At 33.1% G+C, this 22,345-nt stretch overlaps 1 protein-coding gene across 1 annotated transcript in view; it reads left to right on the plus strand.

Moving 5' to 3' along the window:
* The window catches only part of LOC142976538 (angiotensin-converting enzyme-like protein Ace3), a 239,229-nt gene that overhangs the window by 212,083 nt on the left and 4,801 nt on the right, over window positions 1-22,345 (plus strand). The window contains exons 5-8 of the mRNA XM_076119962.1: window positions 16,879-17,092; window positions 17,418-17,585; window positions 18,570-18,657; window positions 21,025-21,165. Of these exons, the coding sequence (XP_075976077.1) occupies window positions 16,886-17,092; window positions 17,418-17,585; window positions 18,570-18,657; window positions 21,025-21,165 (604 nt within the window). The 5' untranslated portion in view covers window positions 16,879-16,885. The remainder of the gene's footprint in view (window positions 1-16,878; window positions 17,093-17,417; window positions 17,586-18,569; window positions 18,658-21,024; window positions 21,166-22,345) is intronic.

Genomic DNA, 22,345 nt, shown 5'->3' on the forward strand with positions numbered 1-22,345 from the left:
CTACACAGGACCCGTCCCCCTGTATCCTCTGCCAGAGCAGAGAACCGTAATTTTTTATAGAGGTTTTCTTCCTCGCAACCGCTGTCTCCCCAATCTCCGAGAAGCAGTCCCCGATCCTAACCCAGCGAACTGAGCTAGGCTTGCGGTTTGAATCCACCGAGAACAGTTCCCAGTGGACACTCCCATCCCGGGCAGGACACAAAAGTCCTCCTCCGGAGTTTGTAGAGAGGTTTGTAACATCCCTACCTCCTCATCTATAACTCGAATTTTCCAACAAAGCACCCGCGACCCCAAAATCCTCAATGCAGCTAAAAGCTGAACGCATTGAAAACCTGGCAACTACAAATACTCAATTAGAAAATCCGAGCTACACCAGTGCCACGTTAGCCACGCCAGAAATTTCTCTATCGTGTGTCCGCCCCCCACGTGATCAGATGGTCGATCCGGACGTGTGGTTGGTTTTTAGGGAAACTAAGAATAAGCCTAAGTAACAAACAGTCTAGACTGGAATTTTGATATGAGTTATAAAATTATTGTTTGAATCTAAGGTCAAATATGACATTACATCTCATTAACAAGTTATATGAAGAAAAACATCTTCAGGGTTAATCCTAATGCTAAAAGTGCGAAAGTTTGTAAGGATGTATGTTATGTTTGTTACTCTTTCAAACAAAAACTACAGAAACACACATAGATAATTTATAACCTGGCCTAACGCAGAAGATACTTTTTACCCCTGAAATCGTTTTATGCGGCCAAAAACGTTATTAAATAATGATTTTTCCGAAAAACTTCCATTGTAAAATTTAAGTTTACTAGTCTAAAAAATCTTCAAAGTGAAATACTTCTTTTACTTTTTTAACGCATATTTCACAGACTCAAATACGTACGAATTTAATCGAAATATTTTTCTTGATGTAAGAATAAGAATTCTTAAAAAATCGAATATTTCACGAACCATTTGTTGCTGATAAAAATCAATTTCGTAAAGTATTTTCTCGTCAATCGGTTGAACGTGTTGAACGCAAAGGGTAACACGTGCTTATGCATAATGCAGCAACGACCTATCAATCTGTGGTCAGTTTAATATGATCATGAATATCTATTAATAAACGAAAGGTCATCTGATATGATGCATTGTCACAATCTGATATTGCAAAATGCTGTTGACAGCAATTTTATTTCCTTATTATGAAACGAGCGTGGTGATTTTAACACCTATTCGGACTAGAAGCAGACGTTTTGAGTGTCCGACATAATTGGTATAATAGATTAAGAAAAATGTATTGTGTATTTGTATTTTTTTTACGGTTATGTCTATTTTTACCCCCGAAACAAAATATACAATGTCTTTTCCCCGTTCTACAATGTTATCATTTTGTTAAATTCTTCGCAAAACAAAATCAAGATCGCTTATCTGGCGAAATAAAATACAAAGCGTTAAACATTTCGAGGCTTCTCAGCAACGCGTGAAAATATACCCTAGAAATACCCTATCAGATTAAGAAAATATTTTTGGGTCGGAATTGTGTCTATTGAGATGAAAATGTCCAAAGATAGCCCTTTTACATAACATCGTATAAGAATGTTTAACAAGGGGCAAAAGTGTTTTCGTTTGATCTCAGTTTAATCAGATTGTTCACTGAAAAGCTTAGGAACGCGCCATGTTTGAATCGCGTTGGCTTTACAAATGCATTACATTTTCTTATTGGTAATTGTTGTATTTGTTTTCAAAACGTTTGTAAGTATTTTATTGTATTCAAACGCAATACTAGTTAGCCCATCCAATTGCGATCATATTTTTTATATCAATATTGAATTTGATAAATTTAGAACGTAAATGAGGAAACAATTAATTCAATTCAGTTATCGTCTAAACGTCAAACGTTCGATACATTTTCGATGCGATAATATAGAGATAGTGTCAAAAATGTGCCGCAACAACTCACGTGTGATGAAACTATCAAAAAATCGAAATAAATTTAGTTTCTAAAAGTGTTACAAAATAGTAAAAGCTTAAAGTGTTGAGTGTAATACGATCACGAAGTCTGACAAGTTTCAGATTACAGCTAGGCTCAATGTTTGTTCGACTTAAGCCCTTAAGGATTTAACTCTAAGTGACAATTGAGTTATCTTCATTAAGTAAGAACAAGTTTGAACTCTTGAGATGTTTAAATAGAACAAAAAAATAACTAAAAATTTGGTGTACTAGTAAATTTTGTGTATCAGTGTATTTTTTAAAGTGATACCTACTTTAAAAAATACACCTTTTTTCCCATATGGGTAGGCAGAGACCAAACAATCTCATTTGATACAATCTTTACATAATTTCCTTGCGTCATTTGTATATGAGGCAAGGAAGGTATGTAAGGACATTAAAACATCTTGTCATATAGGACCGCCGATTACGAGTACTACTAAAGTAATATAATTATACTAATAAACAAATGCTGTTATAACAAATTGGCAGTGCAATTAGTAGTCTGTAGTTTCAATCACGGTTATGGTGCTTACGCTTAGCGTAATGTTAAAATTATCTGCCTACAAGTACTCGTTATAGTATTTCATCGTTGAAAACTTGAAAATTATTACTTTCATGGCTCGTTTCACGACTTAAAACCACTCCACTATATCTCTATAATAGCTGAATAGATAAGTTTTCTTTTGAAAATAGCTTCACTGTTTCTTAATTGCCAATTATAATTAGACCGATATTGTAATTTTCTATGTCACCTTTAAAAATTAATCACAGAGACTAAACAACTATGTATCTAACTTTATATAAACTTATCTACAATATTTTTAAAGACGCCTGGAGATTTAATTAAAGACTGTAAATAAAATTCGAGTGCGATCAAAGATTTATTACTTAGTAAAAAAAGTATTAAAAAGCTGTTTGTCTCAACCCTGTCGTTGAAGCGCACTTTGATTTAAAAGGTCAACGACTCTTAGGTAATATCGAAAGTCGAGGACTAACATCTATTAATTATTGTCAATAGAAAAAAAAGGAAAACGGCATTTTTAAACTTTATACTGCGTTGCGTAGTAGCATTTTATAAAAACATTGACAGCGATAGATGGTTGTCATCGAGTAAACTTATTTATACCGCCTTAATGATCGTATAAAATAATCATACTTTTTCGAGTTAAGCCATGTATCTTGATAGTAGTCTAATGGAAAAGCAGCAAATTCTTAGCGTAAGTTGCTAAATAAAATGCAAAGGTGATGCCGTCGTTTTGGTTTTTGTGCTTATCTTCGCGTCCGTCGCTCACAAAACCAGTGCCTATTTGCCATCATAATACATTCAGAAAAGAAAATCGATACAGTTATAGACGAGAAGTTTTCAAGCGTAACAAAATTTTGCAAACCAATTTGTGAATTTGCGATATCATTCTAATACTATAAAGAGAAAAGTTTTGTTTGCTTGTTAAAGATTCTTGGTAAAGCGACATCAGATCCTCAATGATATCAACAATTTTGGGTAAATGTGACTGGAGAGCATTATTATAAGTTTTGAAATTGCACCTGTTCAAATATTTTGCTGTGAATCCGTTTTAAAATAGACACATATCCATTTCAACCAACTACCATGCCGATTTTAATTTAATAAAAAATACACACGGACATATTTTTTATTTTTATCTAAGGGGAAATATTAGTAAACCAAAACAAAAACATTTTGGATCACAGTATTCTTCTTTTACGTAGGTTAATGCTTGGATTATCAGCACGAATATGGGTTAAATAGATTGATAAAAAGAATAAACTATTGTAGAAGGTATTTTAATATAATATTACAAGTTATTCTATAAATTGCTTAAAAAAATACTGAAATATTTTGAAGCGACAATATAGCAAACTTGAGACTAACAAGCTACTTACCACAATTTAAAAAGCAAACAAGTCTCAAAATACAAAGAAGCATTATTCTTAACAGTTTTAATAAACTCCGAAACCTACAAAATGGACTCAACAGACGTGTAAACAACATAATCTGATCGTCAGTGTTTGTTTCGTGAAGTCGGCGACTGTAGCCGCAGGTAAGTTCGCAACTCATTACAGAGAATGACTGTGTCCCGATAACTCGCTTCGAATTTACGTCCGCACTCGTGAAACTTTCCAAGTAAGTTCTTTACGAATTGTGATGCTTGTTTGCGCTAACATCGTTTACACGTATTTATTTGTACGTATGTTACGTTTGGGTATGTTTCTTGTGGTTAAATATCTAAAGCCAGTCATTGAAGGGATAAGTTTGTTATGAGGAATTGTTGCTTTAGTTTAGCCCTGAGACGATGTAACAGATTGAAAGTAAATAAATTAAGCCATTTTTATTACTTATGGCTTCTGGGACAAGAGAAGAGTTTTCTTGAAGAAGTGTTTTTTATTGGTTTTGACTTCCAACGTTTAAGCAAGTATCTAACTAGCAACTTAATAATTTGTAGTGAGTACAGATTGAAAAATATATTATAGAAATCTTTTACAAACACAAATGTAAAATCTACTGGAATATTTAAACAATGCTATGAGACAATGCTGTTCGTTTGATATGTCAAATAAATATTTCATGTTATTTTTGAAACCAATATTTTACCATCACAATTTTTAACTCCTACACTCATTCAACTATCCCTCAAAAATCATTATTCCGAAGCACATCTATCTTCTCCAACACTACGAGTATATTCCGTAGGTTCCATAACGAATGCTAGATCAAAAACAAGGAACGCTAGCGAATAAACGTCAGTAATACCGATACATCTGCTACCTCACGTATAACCCTCGTATATTACGTTGCAACTGTATTTTAGAAATTCCGACTCTGTATTGATTACTGGAATAAACGTGACGTGGTTTTTTGAAAAAGGTTGCGTTATTTAAAGTCAAATATATCTCAGTTGGAAATAAGTATTTCGTTACAAATGTGTTTAACGTTTTTTTCAACTTTTGACGTGTGATAAAGGTCAGTATTTTTGTCACACTACTGCATGCAATTCCACCAAGAGTCGTGAAATCGATTCCCATTTCGTTATATAAATTAATAAGATAAAGTAATAAAAACGAGTAAGACGGATACTGTAGGACGAGGCTTAAAATAATCTTTAAAAGGTAAGCTGGCAATTACTTAGCGTGGCCATACAACGTGGCACTGCTGCCAGCGTTCTGGGAAAGTTCCCGGCTGCCAGCACTTCGACGCATATTGCATTCTCACATACGCCTTTCCTTTTTAAATTTTAATAATTTTTATTGCATGTTTTATTGTGAACTTTAGCTTAGTTAAAATATATATCCATTGTAAATAATCTTAAAAATTCTTAAATCCGTATGTTAAAATCTTGATAGTTTTATGGGTTCAACCAGCATAGGTCAACAACTGAACGGGTTCAAGTGAAACCAAGTATTATTCAAAAACTTGCAAATCTATAAATATTTCCTAAACTTTCCTCGAGACGGCTTTGCACAAATATTATTACTTTAAACAAAGGATACTTCTTTACGTACGGTCAGCGTCGAAATGTGTCACAATTTTTTTAAATATTTTTATCAATTTAAGTAATAAAATTAATTCTGTGAACTTCAAAGTAATTTTACTTTCACTGGCTATTGTTTGTTGATCAAAAGCAATAATTAAAATGACATTTTCATACAAAAAATACAATTAAAATATGGAAGAGTCTACACACAAAATATTGCTCCTATTTTACCCGAAACTCTAGACAGAGGTATATGAAATACATCCACATTTTGGAATTTCTATTGTAGGTAAGTAAGTCTCAAAGAATAGAGGGCGAACCTAAGTAACCTAAGGCTGTAAGTTCGAAGTATTCGTAAGTCGAATACACAACCAACTACGGCACTGAAGAAGATACATTTTTGAAACTGACTGTACCGTCGTAGTCGAAATATATGAGCAATTGCAAATGTAAATGGTGCACATGAAGAGAACGTCGTTATGCATATTTCATGGCGCCGTATCACCGCAACCAAGAATTGCTATCGACATCAATAAATGCATTTTTCATACAAATTTGTGGCTGCGTTAAAGAAAGTTATTGGTATTTTTGGAGTATTCAATGTGAAGGAAATGAAGAATATCTAATGCGGATAGAAATGAAAGCAAAAGAATATTATTACTCTGGTATGAAAATTGTTTTTCATGTTTTTGAGTGAAAATTGTTCACCTACATCTCAATAACAATAAAATAGAACATTACGCTTGGACTTGTAGAACTTTAATAGGAATAAACTTAAGAACGATTAGGGCCAGTTTCACAGCTGAAAAAGTTTCAGGTTACCTGTCCGATAGATAAAGTGACAACAAATATTTCAAAACTAATCTTTCAAACTTCACCTGATAAGTTTACTTATTGGTACTTTTAGAAGCAATGAAACCGGGCTTATTTGTTTACGCAAAGTAAGTGACATAATAATAGACTGATAAGTCTTTTCCCTCTTTGTTTACTCATAAAAATGCATTGGCCATGCTTTGCAATGATAAGGAAATATTCCCTATTAAGAGCGTGAGTGACAATTCATACGAACCATGAAATAATTCGATTTAACCCATTACACTTAAAAGGTTACGTTGCTAACGAAAGCACGGGTATTATTACCGCGATTAAATTTGCATAAAGGCATTTATAAAATTACAAATTTTCGAGGTGCCCATTCAGGGCATAGATATCAGGATTCGTTTTTTTTATGTCGGTCATTTAAAAATCTAAGAGCCAAAGGTTGATGATCTATGCATTAAAAGGGATTGTGGCTACTTTTTAGGGATTAAAAATAAGCATTTTTAACGTCAAATTCCTGATACTCACGTTATCAACTCTGACATAAATATTTTTAAGTGCTGAATCCCTTTACTTATAATTTAATATTAGCAGTTAATGCGAATACTTTAACCAATAAAAACAATTAGTATACAAGTAACATTTCTGTGCAAACCAAACTTAAACGGAGGAGGAATGTCGTATGTCATTAGCAAAAGTAATTCTTTCATACAATCATACGCTATTCTTCCTCTCTTGAAAATACTGCACTCATTACACAAAGAGACTACAAAAACACGCTCATGACGTCACAATACTGCAGCGTTAGAATGTTTAATTATAATTGAATCTGGTACTCGTCTGTAAATAGGTACTTACAAACCCCAGTGCTTTGGCTAATGTACTTATATGCAATTCACTCTAAGCGCTCTGTTCCACAAATCTGTTGTACACATTCGTTGTTTTGTAGGCGCAAGGCCACATGAGCAATTTACGGGAACAAATACTGCAATTCTACGGCCATGTGGTTTGTTGGTGTATCTTCCATGGAATTTTACTGAATTGTTATGTGTTTTGTGCTTTTTGGTGAAATTACTTTTATTCTATGTTTTGTAAGTAAACTCTGTACAGGCAAGAGCAAAAATATGTATAAAGTATATTTTTTTCAACAGCATTTATATCCATAAAAAATAATATTGTCATAGTTTATAGCCAGAAAAGTAATGCTCTAGCTATCACTGTAAAATCGTTGAGTAATGGTAATACTCGAATTAATACATTTAATTTAAAAGTACGATGAGGATGTGCTATATATTTTTAATGTACAGTACATCCATAATTATTACTGAAACCGAGAATATGGTGGAGAATACTCAAACAGAGAGCATAATAAAGCATAAATATCAGGATATTTACTTAGTACTTATTCGTTAAAGCTTTATGATAAAAGATAAAGTAGTAAAATATTAATACTAATAGCATTTTATACTTCTACGAACTAGATTAGTGGCCCGATTTCATAGATGGTAATAAAAAAATGCTCTTCACGAACTTTTATTTCAGTCCAGATAAAAATATTATTAACTTTTATTTATTTATCTTACGGTTAGTGCTCAATGATGTATGATGATGCGCGGTCAGCCATCTATGAAGAATTCGCTGTTAAAGCATCAGCACACAAAACGTGGGAGTAAAATTGAGACGTGAATGAGTGGTGCTGGTAGCGTTGTGATGTATGTATGTTTCCCGTTACAAGCAGGCAGGTTGCAGCGCGAGAGCGGTCAGCGGGAACGGCTCATGACCAGTCCACGTCCCGTTCAAGACCCGCTCGTGCATTCCGTGTGTGTCTCTGCTGGTGCCCTTTAAGTTTGCTAAACCCACAAATCGTTTATCGATCACTTTTATAATTTACTTATCTTATCATACTAATATTGTAAACACGAACGTTTGTGAGGATGAATGTCTGTATGAATGTTTGTGACTCTTTCATGAAAAAAACTACTTGACGGATTTTTTTGAAATTTGACACACAAATTGTTTATAACCAAGACTAACATAGATTACTTTCTACTCTGGAAAACCCTTTCCTCCTTGGCGAAGTCGTGGGCAGAAAATAGTTAATTATTATACAGTCTAACGGTTAGTATCTATATGAGACACTTTTCACTCTTACGCGATTATCTGAAGAAGCGAAATGTCCACAGAAAACCTTTCAATACCTAATATCACCTGCTGGACACACGGTATATGAACGAAGCTTTGTCCGGAGTAAACGTTAAACCGTACTCTGGTCTATTTAAACGGGGTTTAAAGCGATGTTCAATACAAGCTCTCAAAGACCTTAATTTAGTGCGAGTTAGCGATCGTTTGTTGTTCGTTCTTGCTTTAATCTCGGAAATGGTTGTTCTTAAGCTTACTGGAAACTATAATGAACTTTAAAGTATGTTTTTATGTAGTTTGAAAGTAGTGTTTCATATTTTACTCTGAGATATGAACTGGTACGTTTTGCTTAATGTAAACTGGAATAAAGCACAATTGCTCATAAATTATTCCCATGATAAAAGTATTTTTTTGTTAAAATCGGAAAAATCAGAGATACCAAAATAATTATAGTCATCGCCAGCTTGATTAAGTTTTTCTTTATAGGATTAACAATGGTTATATCGGTAACCGGCACTTGGCCAGCATGGATAGAATCAACACCTCCCTTATTTTAGGTGAAAACCCTTGCAGGAGGAAAGTAAAGAGTTACACTTACTTATTTCTTTAATGGCGGTTAGCTACCTTTGACACAGCTACTCCTTTACGAAACAGAAGTGACCTCTTCCTAAGCAATGAGAGAATTGCAAAATTTTAAACGACTGCATAGCACAGGGAAAACAATTGTGTTTATTTCAACCCAAATATTCGTATGCTCAGAAACTAGTTAGCAAAAACCTCATAAATGAGACCAAAATAGCACTGAATTCCACTACCCATAACAAGTCGTGATGAAGGTTATTATGTTTAAGCTCGGATAGGTCAGTCCAATTATGTAATAGTTGCCATGGCAACGCTTGTTAGAGGTAGTTCGTAATTCGTAGTTACATTTGCGTACGGGATTGTTAGTAATTTTGTTTATTTTGGATTAAATATTTTTTTATAAAAAATATAAACTATACTATCACATTTTTTTTGGAGCACTGTTCAGAGCGATCTCGAAATATTTATTTAAAACTTTAGTTATGTCACCATTGACAAGTTTTTAATAAACGAGTTTAACATTCAACTATGAGCATAATTCATTTAAAATTTGCGATCGTATTAGAAGACTTATATGATATAATATGACGATAAAAATCTAAAGGGTCACTTATTAAATTCCTTCACGCAGAACTTTTAAACATTATATTTTAAAATAACTTTATAACGTTATCCACCGAAATCAATTACATAATTCATTTCCATATTTCAGTTGTTTCATAATTTGTTTTCGAAAGGAAACTTTCAATCTATTAAGTAACGTTGTAAAGGAATAAGGTTTACTTATTTACAACAAATTGACGCAAAACGGCTTCCTGCGCATTCTTTGTTACAATTATTTACTTCTAAATTATATCTAGTTATTGGTTTGTTTTCAAAGAGTGCAACGAACCGTGTACTATTTGGCGTATAAAAATGTTGAAATATTTCCTGTGGTGGTTAGTTTTGTGAAAGGAAAAGTGAATATATCGCCTTATGCTAATGAACTGATAACATCATTCTATTGAGCCACACGTCAAAAGTTACTCAGTTAGTCACTTACCCGACTTCAAATAGAAGGAGATTATTAATTCGACTGTTTGTTTTTTGTCTATGTTTATGATACTTACGATTTTTCTGGGGACGGACCAAATTCTTTTGGAGAAGCACGATGAGTTACGTCAGGCTTCGCTTTCCTACAGGAAAATACACAATGTACTTAATTCAGGTGTAAAAAGAAATAATAGGAACATATTGGAGAACGAGAAAACGCAGGTAATAAAAGGATATAATACAATAAAAAGCTAAATGAAACTATTAGCTAAGAACGCTCTAAATTCATATTAAACCTAATGCCATCAAAAACATTCTGTAAAAACCTCAAGTCTCGCCGTAAAAAGTTGTGAGATCTATATAATACCAAGTCGATTAATCTATTAAGTCTCTACTTAAAGGACCTTCTGTCTTAAGTTATTACGTATGTTATTATCATGCCAATTTAAAAAAAAAATACCTCTAAAACAAATAGACCGACCTGGCCATCGCATGATTTGATTATTAGTATGTATCACACTACACAGCACGACGAGAAGTTATTGCTCCTGAAATGTTAATGGCGAATTTGTGTTTTCTTGCGATGACCAAGTCGATCTATTTGTTTTAAAGGTATTTTTTTTTTAAATTGGCATGATAATAACATACGTAATAACTTAAGACAGAAGGTCCTTTAAGTAGAGACTTAATAGATTAATCGACTTGGTATTATATAGATCTCACAACTTTTTACGGCGAGACTTGAGGTTTTTACAGAATGTTTTTGATGGCATCTCACTTCTTTTTGTAGAGCGAATAGAGCAAACATAAGTCCAATTTGTATGGAAAGCCGTATTTTTTTCATAATTCAACATATTTTCCTATGGGAATGTTGTTCAGTTTCATGGGCTAAACACCCTTACCCACCCTATACCCCCTCCCGTTATGTCTCATATAGTAGATACATATTTACACCTATTTATTTTATTTTCTACAGAAATAATAATTTAATTCATTAACTGCAAATGTAACCTTGTAATCTTATACATTTATATGGGATTACAAAGTTATTGTTGCAGTTGGTGTATTTAGAAAACTGGACCGAAATTAGAAAATATTGAATTTTTCCCATGATTAAGACACTAAACCCTATTTGTACTCTAAATTTTAAGCTTCTAAGTCTGCTAGAAGTACCTTAGACTTTTGATGATCGGTGAGTCAGTGAGTCAGTGAATCAGTGAGTGACAAAATTCAAAATTTTAACAAGTTGTCATTCTTAAACTACTGGTTCAAATTGACTGAAATTTTAAATATACCGTGTTTATACAATGACTGATTGGTTGCTGAAAATCCAGGCTTCTTGTTTTATCCACTACGAAATTATAGGGGTGTCAAAAATAGCCCGAATTGCTTCGAGAAAAGGATGTTACGGCCGTGCCGCTTTTTTTTTGCTCGACTTGCGGGGGCACTTCCGTGCCCCCAGATAACTCGCTGAACAAAAAGCATTTTAATAAATAAATTTAAAATCTCGGGAACAAATAATAATACACTCAAATTCATACCGAACTTCTATACACCCTTCACCAAAGTATTTAGAGTTAAACAACCAAAATGTACTCTGTTAAAGAAAACAATTAGTGTAGCTAACACAAAGTACATTATACCAGTACTATGCAGTTCATGAACAGCCATATTACAAAAGCTTCATTTGCAAAACTGCTGAGGAGCTAATACGTTGAATATCTTTAAAGACTAGCTTAGCATATAATGAAAATGTTGGGTTCAGTACTCTCTTGATTCCCAGACGTGGAGCAGACGGTAAGGGTTAGGTTACATTAAAGATTTTTAAGCGGCAATGTTGTGATTTATTCGCTAATTCTGAGATTGGAACCTGGAGAGAAAAGCGTATTGCCGTGAGCGTTAAATTATATTCAGAAACTTATTTTTTTGAATGAAATACATGGTAAAAGTGTGCATTAAAAATTCAAACAACATATTATTTAAAATGTATGAATAAGGCACTGCTATACGAAAATAGTTATATTCTATTGCTGTTCAAAAATAGTTCATAGACGCTTTATTTTTTACCATACGAAACAGATAATTAAGTCGATGGTATTAATGATGGTGGAATGAATACTTACTGTCTCAATAATAATAAATTGAGTGTAGGTAAGCTCTGATCTTGTTTTGCCTTTCCCACTCATCGAGTTTTGAAAATTTACAAAAATATTTTAAACTAATCAGAACTTAAACGACGTTTATTTGTAAGACCGTTTAAGGATTTTTAATGCAAACTCAAAAAAATGACATAAAATATTTTAAGCAATTGCGTTTGTTTGTGAGACTACCCTTATGTTATTTGTCTCAGTGATATGTGGGAAACCAAGCACGACTTGTTGTATGCAAATTGTAATGCCATCTCTTAGCTTGTGCCGACAATTTAATCTTACTTATTTATTCACCGACATTTTCTTGCTATTCATTTTAGTACTAGTGGTAGAGGAATTTACTTAGAGAATCTTGAACGCACAAAAATAATTGTGAAATATTATGCAAACAAACAAAATGTGCAACTTAAATAAATTATAAAATGCTCATTTCTTCCTCCATTGAATTATAATTAACTCTATGGTATAAACAGTTAAGTAAAAAAAAGTTTTATCATCATATAATATATTAATGGATGTATGGATAAAATCTGTATTTCTGTAATTTTTTTACCCGTTATTGTCATTCCATTTATATTCGAACTAGATTATACTATTTTTATGGCGCTTGTTCCTTTTTCCTTTATCTTTTTTCAATTATTTATCTTATTCTTTCATCAGTCGTTGTGACTATATGAACATACAGTAAAAAATTTAAAACACAACGAAACGATTCGTAAAAATACACTGTCACAGTGACCTCAATCCACATTTCGAGAACACATTTCCATTCCGAAAAAATTATCTTTACTCTTTCAGAAACAGAAGTTTGCTTGTACACTAATGACTATTTCCCCCTTTTCCTTGATAAGCCGCAACAAAGCTGAGGCTCAGTAGCCCGTGAACAAAGTAATTGAAGATCATACGTGATTGGAATGCCTTCAGACCAAGGATCACTTTCGCTAAAGCCTTATGAGTTTGCTTGCCAAAGTTAAGCCTTTGAAAAATTGATAGGACGGGCAAAGTATGCAAAACATGAGAGATAGTTTGCGTTGGTGCATTGATCAAGTTTGGTGATTTAAGCTGAACATGTTCATGCAGTTTGTAAAGGACCGAGTGTTTTATAGCCGTACTAATCGTAATCGTTTGCACAAATCGTGTATAAACGCTTGATAGATTTTCGAGACTCTTAATATTCCTAAGCGTGTTTATTGTTTTCAAGACTCTTAATAATCCTAAGCGAGTTTATTGTTGGGTCGCTAAACATATGGTAACGTTTTCGATTGAGCAGTAGATTTAAAAGTATAGCAGCCGAGAAATTGGCAAAGCCGTAAAAAATTGAAATTATATTGAAAAAATAACCTGCAAAATAGTCTTGCGCAGATAAAGTCAATAAATTTTGGTAAAGACATTTGTCTATTAGAACTATTTATTATATATTACTAGGAAGAAAGAAAACAAATACTACGAGTAGAACTATGAGTATTTATTAAATAAATGTTGGTAATCTGCATCAGCTGCTAGCGCATTTTCACGTCAAAGTTTCCAAGTCATATCAGTATTCTCGTGAAGTCTAGCTAATGTCTTCAACAATCCCTGCTTCGTTGGAAACTTTCAAATATCTTATTTTTTGTCACCAAAGTTTGTGACGTGAAGATTTTCTGCAAACATTAAGATTAAAATAGTTTATAGCCAAGTTTTGTTGGTAATACTCAACAAAGTTGAGTAATGTTATCAAATCATGTTGCTAGTTTGTATTCATTAATCTCTTTATGGTTAAATGCCTAACTATTAGTTTGGCATTATCAAGCAACGCTCTCTCTATTTCAAGGAAATATTTCCCGACCTATTCAAAATTCCGCATCCGCTTCAAAATAACTTATCTACTACCTAGAACAGTTACCTGGAAAGACATTTACTTGGAAAATTGAATCTCGCTTAAGACCTTAAATAATCAAAAAGCCATCAAGTCTAGCATCAATAGGTCGTCACAACGGCAGGGAGGCTACCGTTCACGTCGACTTTACGCTCAATCGAACTCGTTTTCATTTGAAACTTGACGTATCGTATAATAGGCAAATTTCGTTGAAATAGGTCACACAACTTGACACCGGTATCAAAGCGGAACGAGTCCGGGAAATTGAGTTATTACACCCGAAATGTTTGTCAAAGAAAGTTAAAGGACATTTGCATAAATGAGAATGAGAATGTCCTGCTTTTCTGGAATTGTATGGAATTGTTTTCCATTTGCAAATTACTGCTTTGTTTTCTTTTGTCGAATAGTTTGGACCATCGGCAGCTATAATGAAAATCAATGGAGGCGAAACCGTAACCGAATTATTTATTAAATTGTGTGACTGTTTTGAACTTAGTTTCCTAAAAGAATAATAAGTAAAGTTAAACAATTTTCCGAAATATCCGCATCTGTGGGTAACGCAACCGACAATCAGTTAATTTACGTCTTTTTTCCTCATTTTCTTACTTTTGTTAGGTCTGAAACAAAATGTTTAAATTCTTCATCGCTGGCTCTAAGACATAAATTTGCTACATTACTCAAAATGAAATTTGCATAAAAAATCTTTTGCATTTCCTCTCCTTGATGTAGTTTTAATATCTCGTCTAAAGAAGTTGAATGAAAGCAACAATCGCTTTATAAACGCCTGCTCTTTAATTTTACTTTTTATCACCACGACCCTTTCAAACGAAAAAAAGGATGAATGGCCCCCAGAATAACGGTGGACGTAAAAAAATCTTTAATTTTGCGGGTTTCCTCATTAATTCCGCCCTTTGGGGCTCCCGTTATTGCTAAGATAATTGATACTACGCAAGTTGTTTTAACAAAAGTTCGAATTTCATGATAAATAATGAGTTAATGTAAGGTCTCAAATCAGTGTGCCTTCAGGCAATTGTTTCGCTTTAAATCCGGAATTGATTTACATTTCACCGTAGATAGAAGGTACAAAATATCAAATAAGGTATTTCATTGAAGTAGTCGGGTTAAATTCCTTTTCGGAAATTAAATATCAATGCTAAACGGTTCAAATAGAGGACATTCCTTGTAACAGATCGCCCTTTGTTATCATACCCCAATTTTACATTGATAATAACAACTTTTTGTAGGAAGAGTAATGTTTACGAGGTAACTTTACTTTTGTGAGAACAAAATTTGTTCCTCAGCAATGTTGATAAAAACAAATATTTTGATAAACAGGAGTATTTAAGAGTTTAAATAGTATAACATTTGAGTTAAAGTGGCAATCTGACCACATACCAGAGCTCAGAATGCAGGTACAAGATTTCGAATTACGTTACTGGACTGTGTGGTTTACAAAGATGTTACGAATCTAATTGGAATTTGTGTCCGGGAAATACGGGTTTGCAAAGTTTCATCTAGCATTAGGCTACTTGTCCATTGTAGAATTGTTTTAAAACTTCTCTCCTTTAACGGTGTCTTATTCGTCACATGGGTACAGGTCCATTTTTCTCTGTTTCGCTTCGGTAGACAGGCAGACCTAGGATGAGTCTTTGAGCGGAGAAAACAAATGTGGCGGCAAAAAGCCCAACCTTTATTGAACTAGCTGTAGAGAGCCGTGAGACACGAATGGTAAACACTACAATCGTATCTAAAGAAGTGTGAAAACCCATAACTTTTGAAAAGGACATCAAACTGGGCACAATCACGTTAAAAGTTGCAAAGTCGGTAGCAATCACGAAATGCGTTGTTTTATGTGTCACATAAGTCAAGGCATGTAGTACCTGTAAACTTTTTTATGATCGTCATAAAATTGGTGCATGGGAAAATTTTCTGGGACAAAAACTAGCAAGTTTCCTACTTATTCTATCGTTTATCGTTCTGTTCTGTAATAAAGGGCGTATTTCCTCAAAGGGCTTCTAGTAAATCCGCGGGAATCCAATATAGATTAGTGAGCCCTCCATCAAATCTTCTTCTAATGGTCTGGCAATAGGGTGCGATCTTCTAATTTGGGGCGCCTCGTGTGTGAGCAAGATAGTGACTTTGAAACCAATTCTGTTGACGGAAGTCATGAATGCTTAGTGATATAGTAATGAAATAAAGATGTGGCATTACTGTATGTAAGTATACATTATAATATATTGCATTCCTTTAGTTGACAACCGTTTGCCAGAGTTTGGCTTTTGATTTTTATATTATGTTTGACAGAAAAATGCATAAAATGGATTCCTGTTTAAATCTCCTGTATTGGCAACTTTGTAAACGGATTAAAAAAACTAAACCGTTAAAAGCATCAATTGATCGAAGTGGAATGGTTTCATTCTATTACTATATTTGCTTTAAAGCTGATAGTCAAAATAAAGTTTTATAATCATGTTTCATACGATACAGTACTGTACAGAAAATATTTTTTGGTCTAGATCTACATTGCCATTCAACCAAGAATACTATTAAACTTAAAATCGTTGCTGATTACCATAATGATTAAAATGTGAGTAAAATGACTTACGTCCGCTTGCTATAGAAAGTTCAACACATTATGTGCCAGAAAAAATCAGACGAACTAAAACATAAAACGATCGAGACTTATGTCTTTCTTCCATTAAAGCTGCAATACGCTGAAACTCTAAAACCATCAAATTATACATTATTATTTCATATACCTTTCTTTCATCAAACCAAAATATAATAGCAATAGTTTTCTCCTACTTAAGCTGTTAATTTCTTTCACAGATCAACAATGAGACCAACACTCACTCTCCTATACATCTGCTTCTACGCGCTGCTGTCTCCCCTGCAGTGCGGCACGTCTTCCAGTGGTGATGATAGAAGATGGCTCGTGTCGCTAGTAGACTTGGTAGAACTGGACTACGTAGACCATTGTGAACAGAGAGCTAGTGCTGCGTGGAATGAACTGGTGGGGAATAGCAAAGGATTGACTGCAAAGGTGAGTAATCATTTTTGTAATTGTGAAGTTACTTCAATAAACCTTAATAGATTGATGATCCTTAATTATATAGCTGATGACACACCAGGAAAATTTTCCACATTCCTGAAATAGTTTTTAGAAATAGCTAATAAGTTGTGGTAGGCGGTTCTTTGTGATATTTTTTTCGTAAAATTGACGAATAACAACAATTTAATTCGTCAATTCATAAAATACTGCAAATCGTTTCGTTAAAATGTTGCCAACTGTCATATTAACTTTTTCTTGTTTCAGTATTTATGACATGAAGCTTTACGTTCATATTATTATGTTTGCTATTCTACAGTTGGAACGAGACAAATCATTCGGCTTGTTCGTGTGTCAACAAACGACTGACGTGAAGAGCGCTCTCACTGCGCATGCGCTGTCTGCAGATGACAACGTGCTCAGACGCAAAGTGAAACTGCTTCTACAGCCCGGAGACACGCTATTAGAGACTGAGCAGTGGATCAGGGTAAGAGCCTATTTAGTTTACTATAGTCTTACCTTAGTGAGGTATGAAAGGTGGAATTAAGCGATTCTACCTGTCGTTAATGCGTCACCTCGTGATCACCTTTGATTTATCCAAAAATAAAGACAAACAAAACACTGACTTACGATTTTTTGCGTTAAATAGTTACCTGTTGTGATAGTTAGTAGAAATATTAGTAATATATGTATAGTAATCTAACTTTATTCTTCGTAAGAGTTTAAGTTTAAGGTTTTGTATTTTCATTTGTAATAGCATTTTTGAAGTTTTAGAATTTTTTTATCTTAATTTCGTATGATCAATACTAAAAACCGGCGTCTAAAGTTTGTACAATAAAACGATATACTTTTACGAGTACAATCACAAACAAAAACAATGACCACTAACAAATGTCCGCTAGCGGTACACTCGGTCACACCTCGTATAATAAATTCATTTAGTTATTTTTATTACGATAGATAGCTGAAGTAATTGGACATAAATCTTTTGGTTTATTTATGACGTCCATGTTAGTCTTATCCATAAAATATATTGCGAGCCGCAGTTACCTGGTCTTGAGGAAACTCGAGTCACAAAGTAAAGTTTATTGTTTTTATTATGTACAACGGTAAATATGCATGACCCGGGATATATTGGACGTATTTTGCTTGCGTTACATGCTCTGAGGACTAAATTTAGTTTACGTTGTGGAAAAGTTACGTTACCTACTTACGGCTTTAAATTTATAGGTTGGACGGTGATTTTGTTGTAGTAAACGAAATTTAGAGCATGTTTAATAGCAACACTTCAGGCGCGTTAAATTCGCTAAACTACGGATCAGAATTTCCAACATTTTATCCACTTTCTATAATAATATAATTACATTTATATAGTTTTATACTCACGGCTTGAACCAATTGATCAATACCCAAAGCATTGTTATAAAACATTTTGTTTGAGTAAATCCCTAATCAATTGTTTCTTTTCCAGCTCGTCACTTTCGGCGATAACGCTCTGCACAACATAAGGTTTGCCACAAACTACGACTGCGGTACCACCAGTAATTGCACATTAAGAGGTAAGCCACTTTATCATCAGTCACCAAAACGTACACAAAAAACATCACAACTTTGTCCCACGGTCCTCTACACAAGAATACAAAATAAAGTCTAACTAAGATTTCTGTATACTTATTTTGCTTCGAGCATGTTAAAAATAAAGCTGTGATTTTAAAACATGAAAAGTACCCTCAATTTATTAGCTTTAAATGCTGATTTGCAACTGATAATTGACAACATTTGATATAAAGAATATTCCTTAAAACAATCGCAACAGGAAATTCATTCATGATAACAAAACACCCCAATTTAAAAGTAAATTAAGACGAAGGCGGAAGCCGAAAGACAAATCGGAGTAAGACTTTCGAAATAAAATTCTAAAGTCATTCTGAAATTCATAAAGTCAAGAAACTTTTAATAACACGACGCCTGACGTTCGTATAAAGTTAATTTCTGTTTGTAAGAGCACTTTGTTTTTATATAAAACATTGGTGAAGAGGCTACGCTTGCATAAAAGTATGAGTGTGGACTTAAGGATGAGTCCTGAAGTTGAGTTAAAGCCGTTGCAAGCCGGAAATCAGGAATGGAAATTTATTTTTGGTTTACTTTAAAACGTTCTATTTTATTATCTCGTGGTAGTAAGATTTTATTTCGCACTTAAAATGCATCTTGTATTGACTTATGAATCATGAAATATTACGCCGAAAACGTTTTCAAAAATTCGTTTATAATTTGTAGTGTTGGTATGCCGCTCGTCCCCGTGAACATGTTAGTGACTATAATGCAGTTCAGTAAAAATGTATTTTTTTTTCATTTATTGTTACACGTGCAACGTTCAAAAGAAAATAAAAATGTAGGCTAATACTAATATTCCACTCTGGTAGAACTCTTTTAAAAACATCTAATAAAAAATCTAATACATATGTCAGTTTAAAAATAACAACTCGGAAAATAAAATCATATTTTAAACTGAGATATTAGTCTGAAACACTATTACTCTGTTTTACTCTATATCATACATCACGTGGGCTATAGCTGTACATCAACGTCACGCTGCCCCTCTCGATATCCTTTGAAATAAAGCGAGGGTTAGCTTCACCGGAGTTAGTTGCAACAAAAATATACTGACGTAAGATATTATTATGACGAACTTAATAGTGGTATTATGTCAAAGAAGCTTTTTATAATGTGGGTGGAGAGTATTTATTATTAAATAAAAAATAAATATCATTGGATAAATCACAAGTTTAAATTAGTAAAAATGTTATTGATAATGTATGTACTTACGCTTACGCTTTTATGTTGATGTATTGTTATTAAAATTTGGGTTAAATATATATATATATACACGTTGATATCAGTGCCTCGATTCTCTTCTACTATCGACTACCGACAACCGAACTGTCATCGAAAAATGTTGTATGAAAATCTGATCAGCGCCTCTGACGAGTGTCGTAGGAAACATTTTGACAGTACATTCTAAATGTCAAAATTCGATAGCTAGCCGGTTGTCGGTAGTCGATAGTGAAAGAGAATCGAGTTACAGACATAACTAGCTAAAGAACGTTAGATTAATATTCGCTGTCGTTTATTACGAAAAACAGTTAATCGCTTAAAACAAAAGACAGCTTATAAAAAATATACGATGATCAAATACCTGGAAAATATATTGCTAAAAGCGAGAATAAAATGTAATCACTAAGTATAGGCTAAAATAAATAACGTGATTCAAAATTTCATAACATAAAAGTATTTAATCTCCAAGCGAAACCTTTTAGAAGAATATATTAAAAATTCCCACAAATCCGTATTTACACAATTAACGGGATTAATGTTACGCTGGCCGTTTTCAAAATAAATAGGGCCTTCGTTGATAATGAAGAACGAAACTCGAATCTTAGTACCCAAAAATAGCATTTAGGCAATTAATAAAAACATGACGTGTTAGTCGTTACTGAATAATTAATTAGTGTTAATAATTGTTGTTGTTTAAAAAAAAATTAAAACAGAAAACACCCAAATATCTTTCTACAGGCAAAAAAACAGTTTCATTGTAATCGATTTATAACAAAATCGAAAAAAATCTTTAATCAAGAAGTCTCTTTTCTACGCATTTCGTCTAAATATGTAGAATGTTTTTTTTAAAATATTCTTTTAGAATTAAGGATATCCTTATGACCCCGTTTTAAATGTAAATATTCATAGCTCTAATAGCTCTAATTCGCTATTTAAAATATGTGTAAATAAATTTGGTCCTATATCCAAATGTTTCGGGTGCGCGCTGATATATACCTCAATTAGTTAGGCACTTTACAAACACAGATCGTGAAAATTTCCTTGCTTCAGAATAAAATTTTATTTTACTTATTTCTATCATTGTTCTACAGAATTGCACTACAATTTGGCGAGACAGCAAGACGAGGAGATGTTAAGAAGAATGAAACAATCCTGGGAACAAAATCTTCCGGACATGAACGACTATTTAGAACACATATTGCCTTTACTGAGGAACGCTTCTAAACAGAATGGTGAGTAGTAATTAAATATTTAATTTCTAAAAGGGCACAAGTCTTATGCTTTTGTTTGTGTAATGCGTCCTTTTAGAAATTGCATTTAGGTTTAAGCTGTTCTATATTTGTATAGCCGTCGATCCTACATCGACCGGGATATGAACATGATGGAGTAGAAAGTGTACTTGTGTATCGTTCGCAGTATTACAAACAAACTTTCATGCAGTTGGTTAAATCCAATAAAACTAGTCTCTTTATTTGTAAAATGGACAAATATTTTTGGACTCACGGTCTTTGATTATATTCTAAGTTCTTGTACATAGTAACCAGACAACTGATACATACTTATATACTTTTAAATACATCAATAACCAGATATACTTTATTACATCCAAAAGAGAAAATACTGTTACTGCAATTGAGGTCATAAATTAATTGAATATAAGAAACATATTTACACATTATCTAATAACACAATATTTCTTGATAAAAATAATAAATCATACAATATTATCATCACGTAATTATTTTTGAAATATTGGCTACAATAAATAACACTAAAATATTGATTTATTCGATACAATCACAAACATTTAGGTTATTTACGACATAGACTTTAGTTTAGATATTAATCTACACGCGTGCCTATACCCACTCGATAAACTGGCCAATTGAACTGAACTATTATGATATAAAATGATATATCAATAACTCAATCAGAATAAAAATGAAATGCCTATAATATGCCAGTAAGGTTCGCGGTGCCATAGACAGGCACAATAATCAGTAGTCAATTTTATAACACTCTTTTATCATCGGGGCTTAAAAATAATATTATTTGCATAGGTTATTACGGAAAAATAGATACTCGTATGTTACTCGAAAGCTATCTATCATTGTGTAAACAAAATATTAATGAATCGTTATTTTACAAGAAATCATTCAAGATAACAATCTTCTCGTAAAACAAGCCATAATTTAAAGTATCTATCCAATCCTTCTTCTTTAATGTATTTTTAACGATATTTTGTTTGCGAATCATAATTAAGTAGCGTAATTATTATTGAAGATTCGGGAAATGTTTAATTTTAATGTTGTCATTAATATTAAACTAAAATTTAACGATTCGAGATCAAAAACTTAAGCGGTACACTGAAACTCATTTAGAATTTGTCAATAAGTACACAACGAATCAAAT

This window comes from Anticarsia gemmatalis, chromosome 11 (assembly GCF_050436995.1).
Source record: "Anticarsia gemmatalis isolate Benzon Research Colony breed Stoneville strain chromosome 11, ilAntGemm2 primary, whole genome shotgun sequence".
Classification (NCBI taxonomy): Eukaryota; Metazoa; Arthropoda; class Insecta; order Lepidoptera; family Erebidae; genus Anticarsia; species Anticarsia gemmatalis.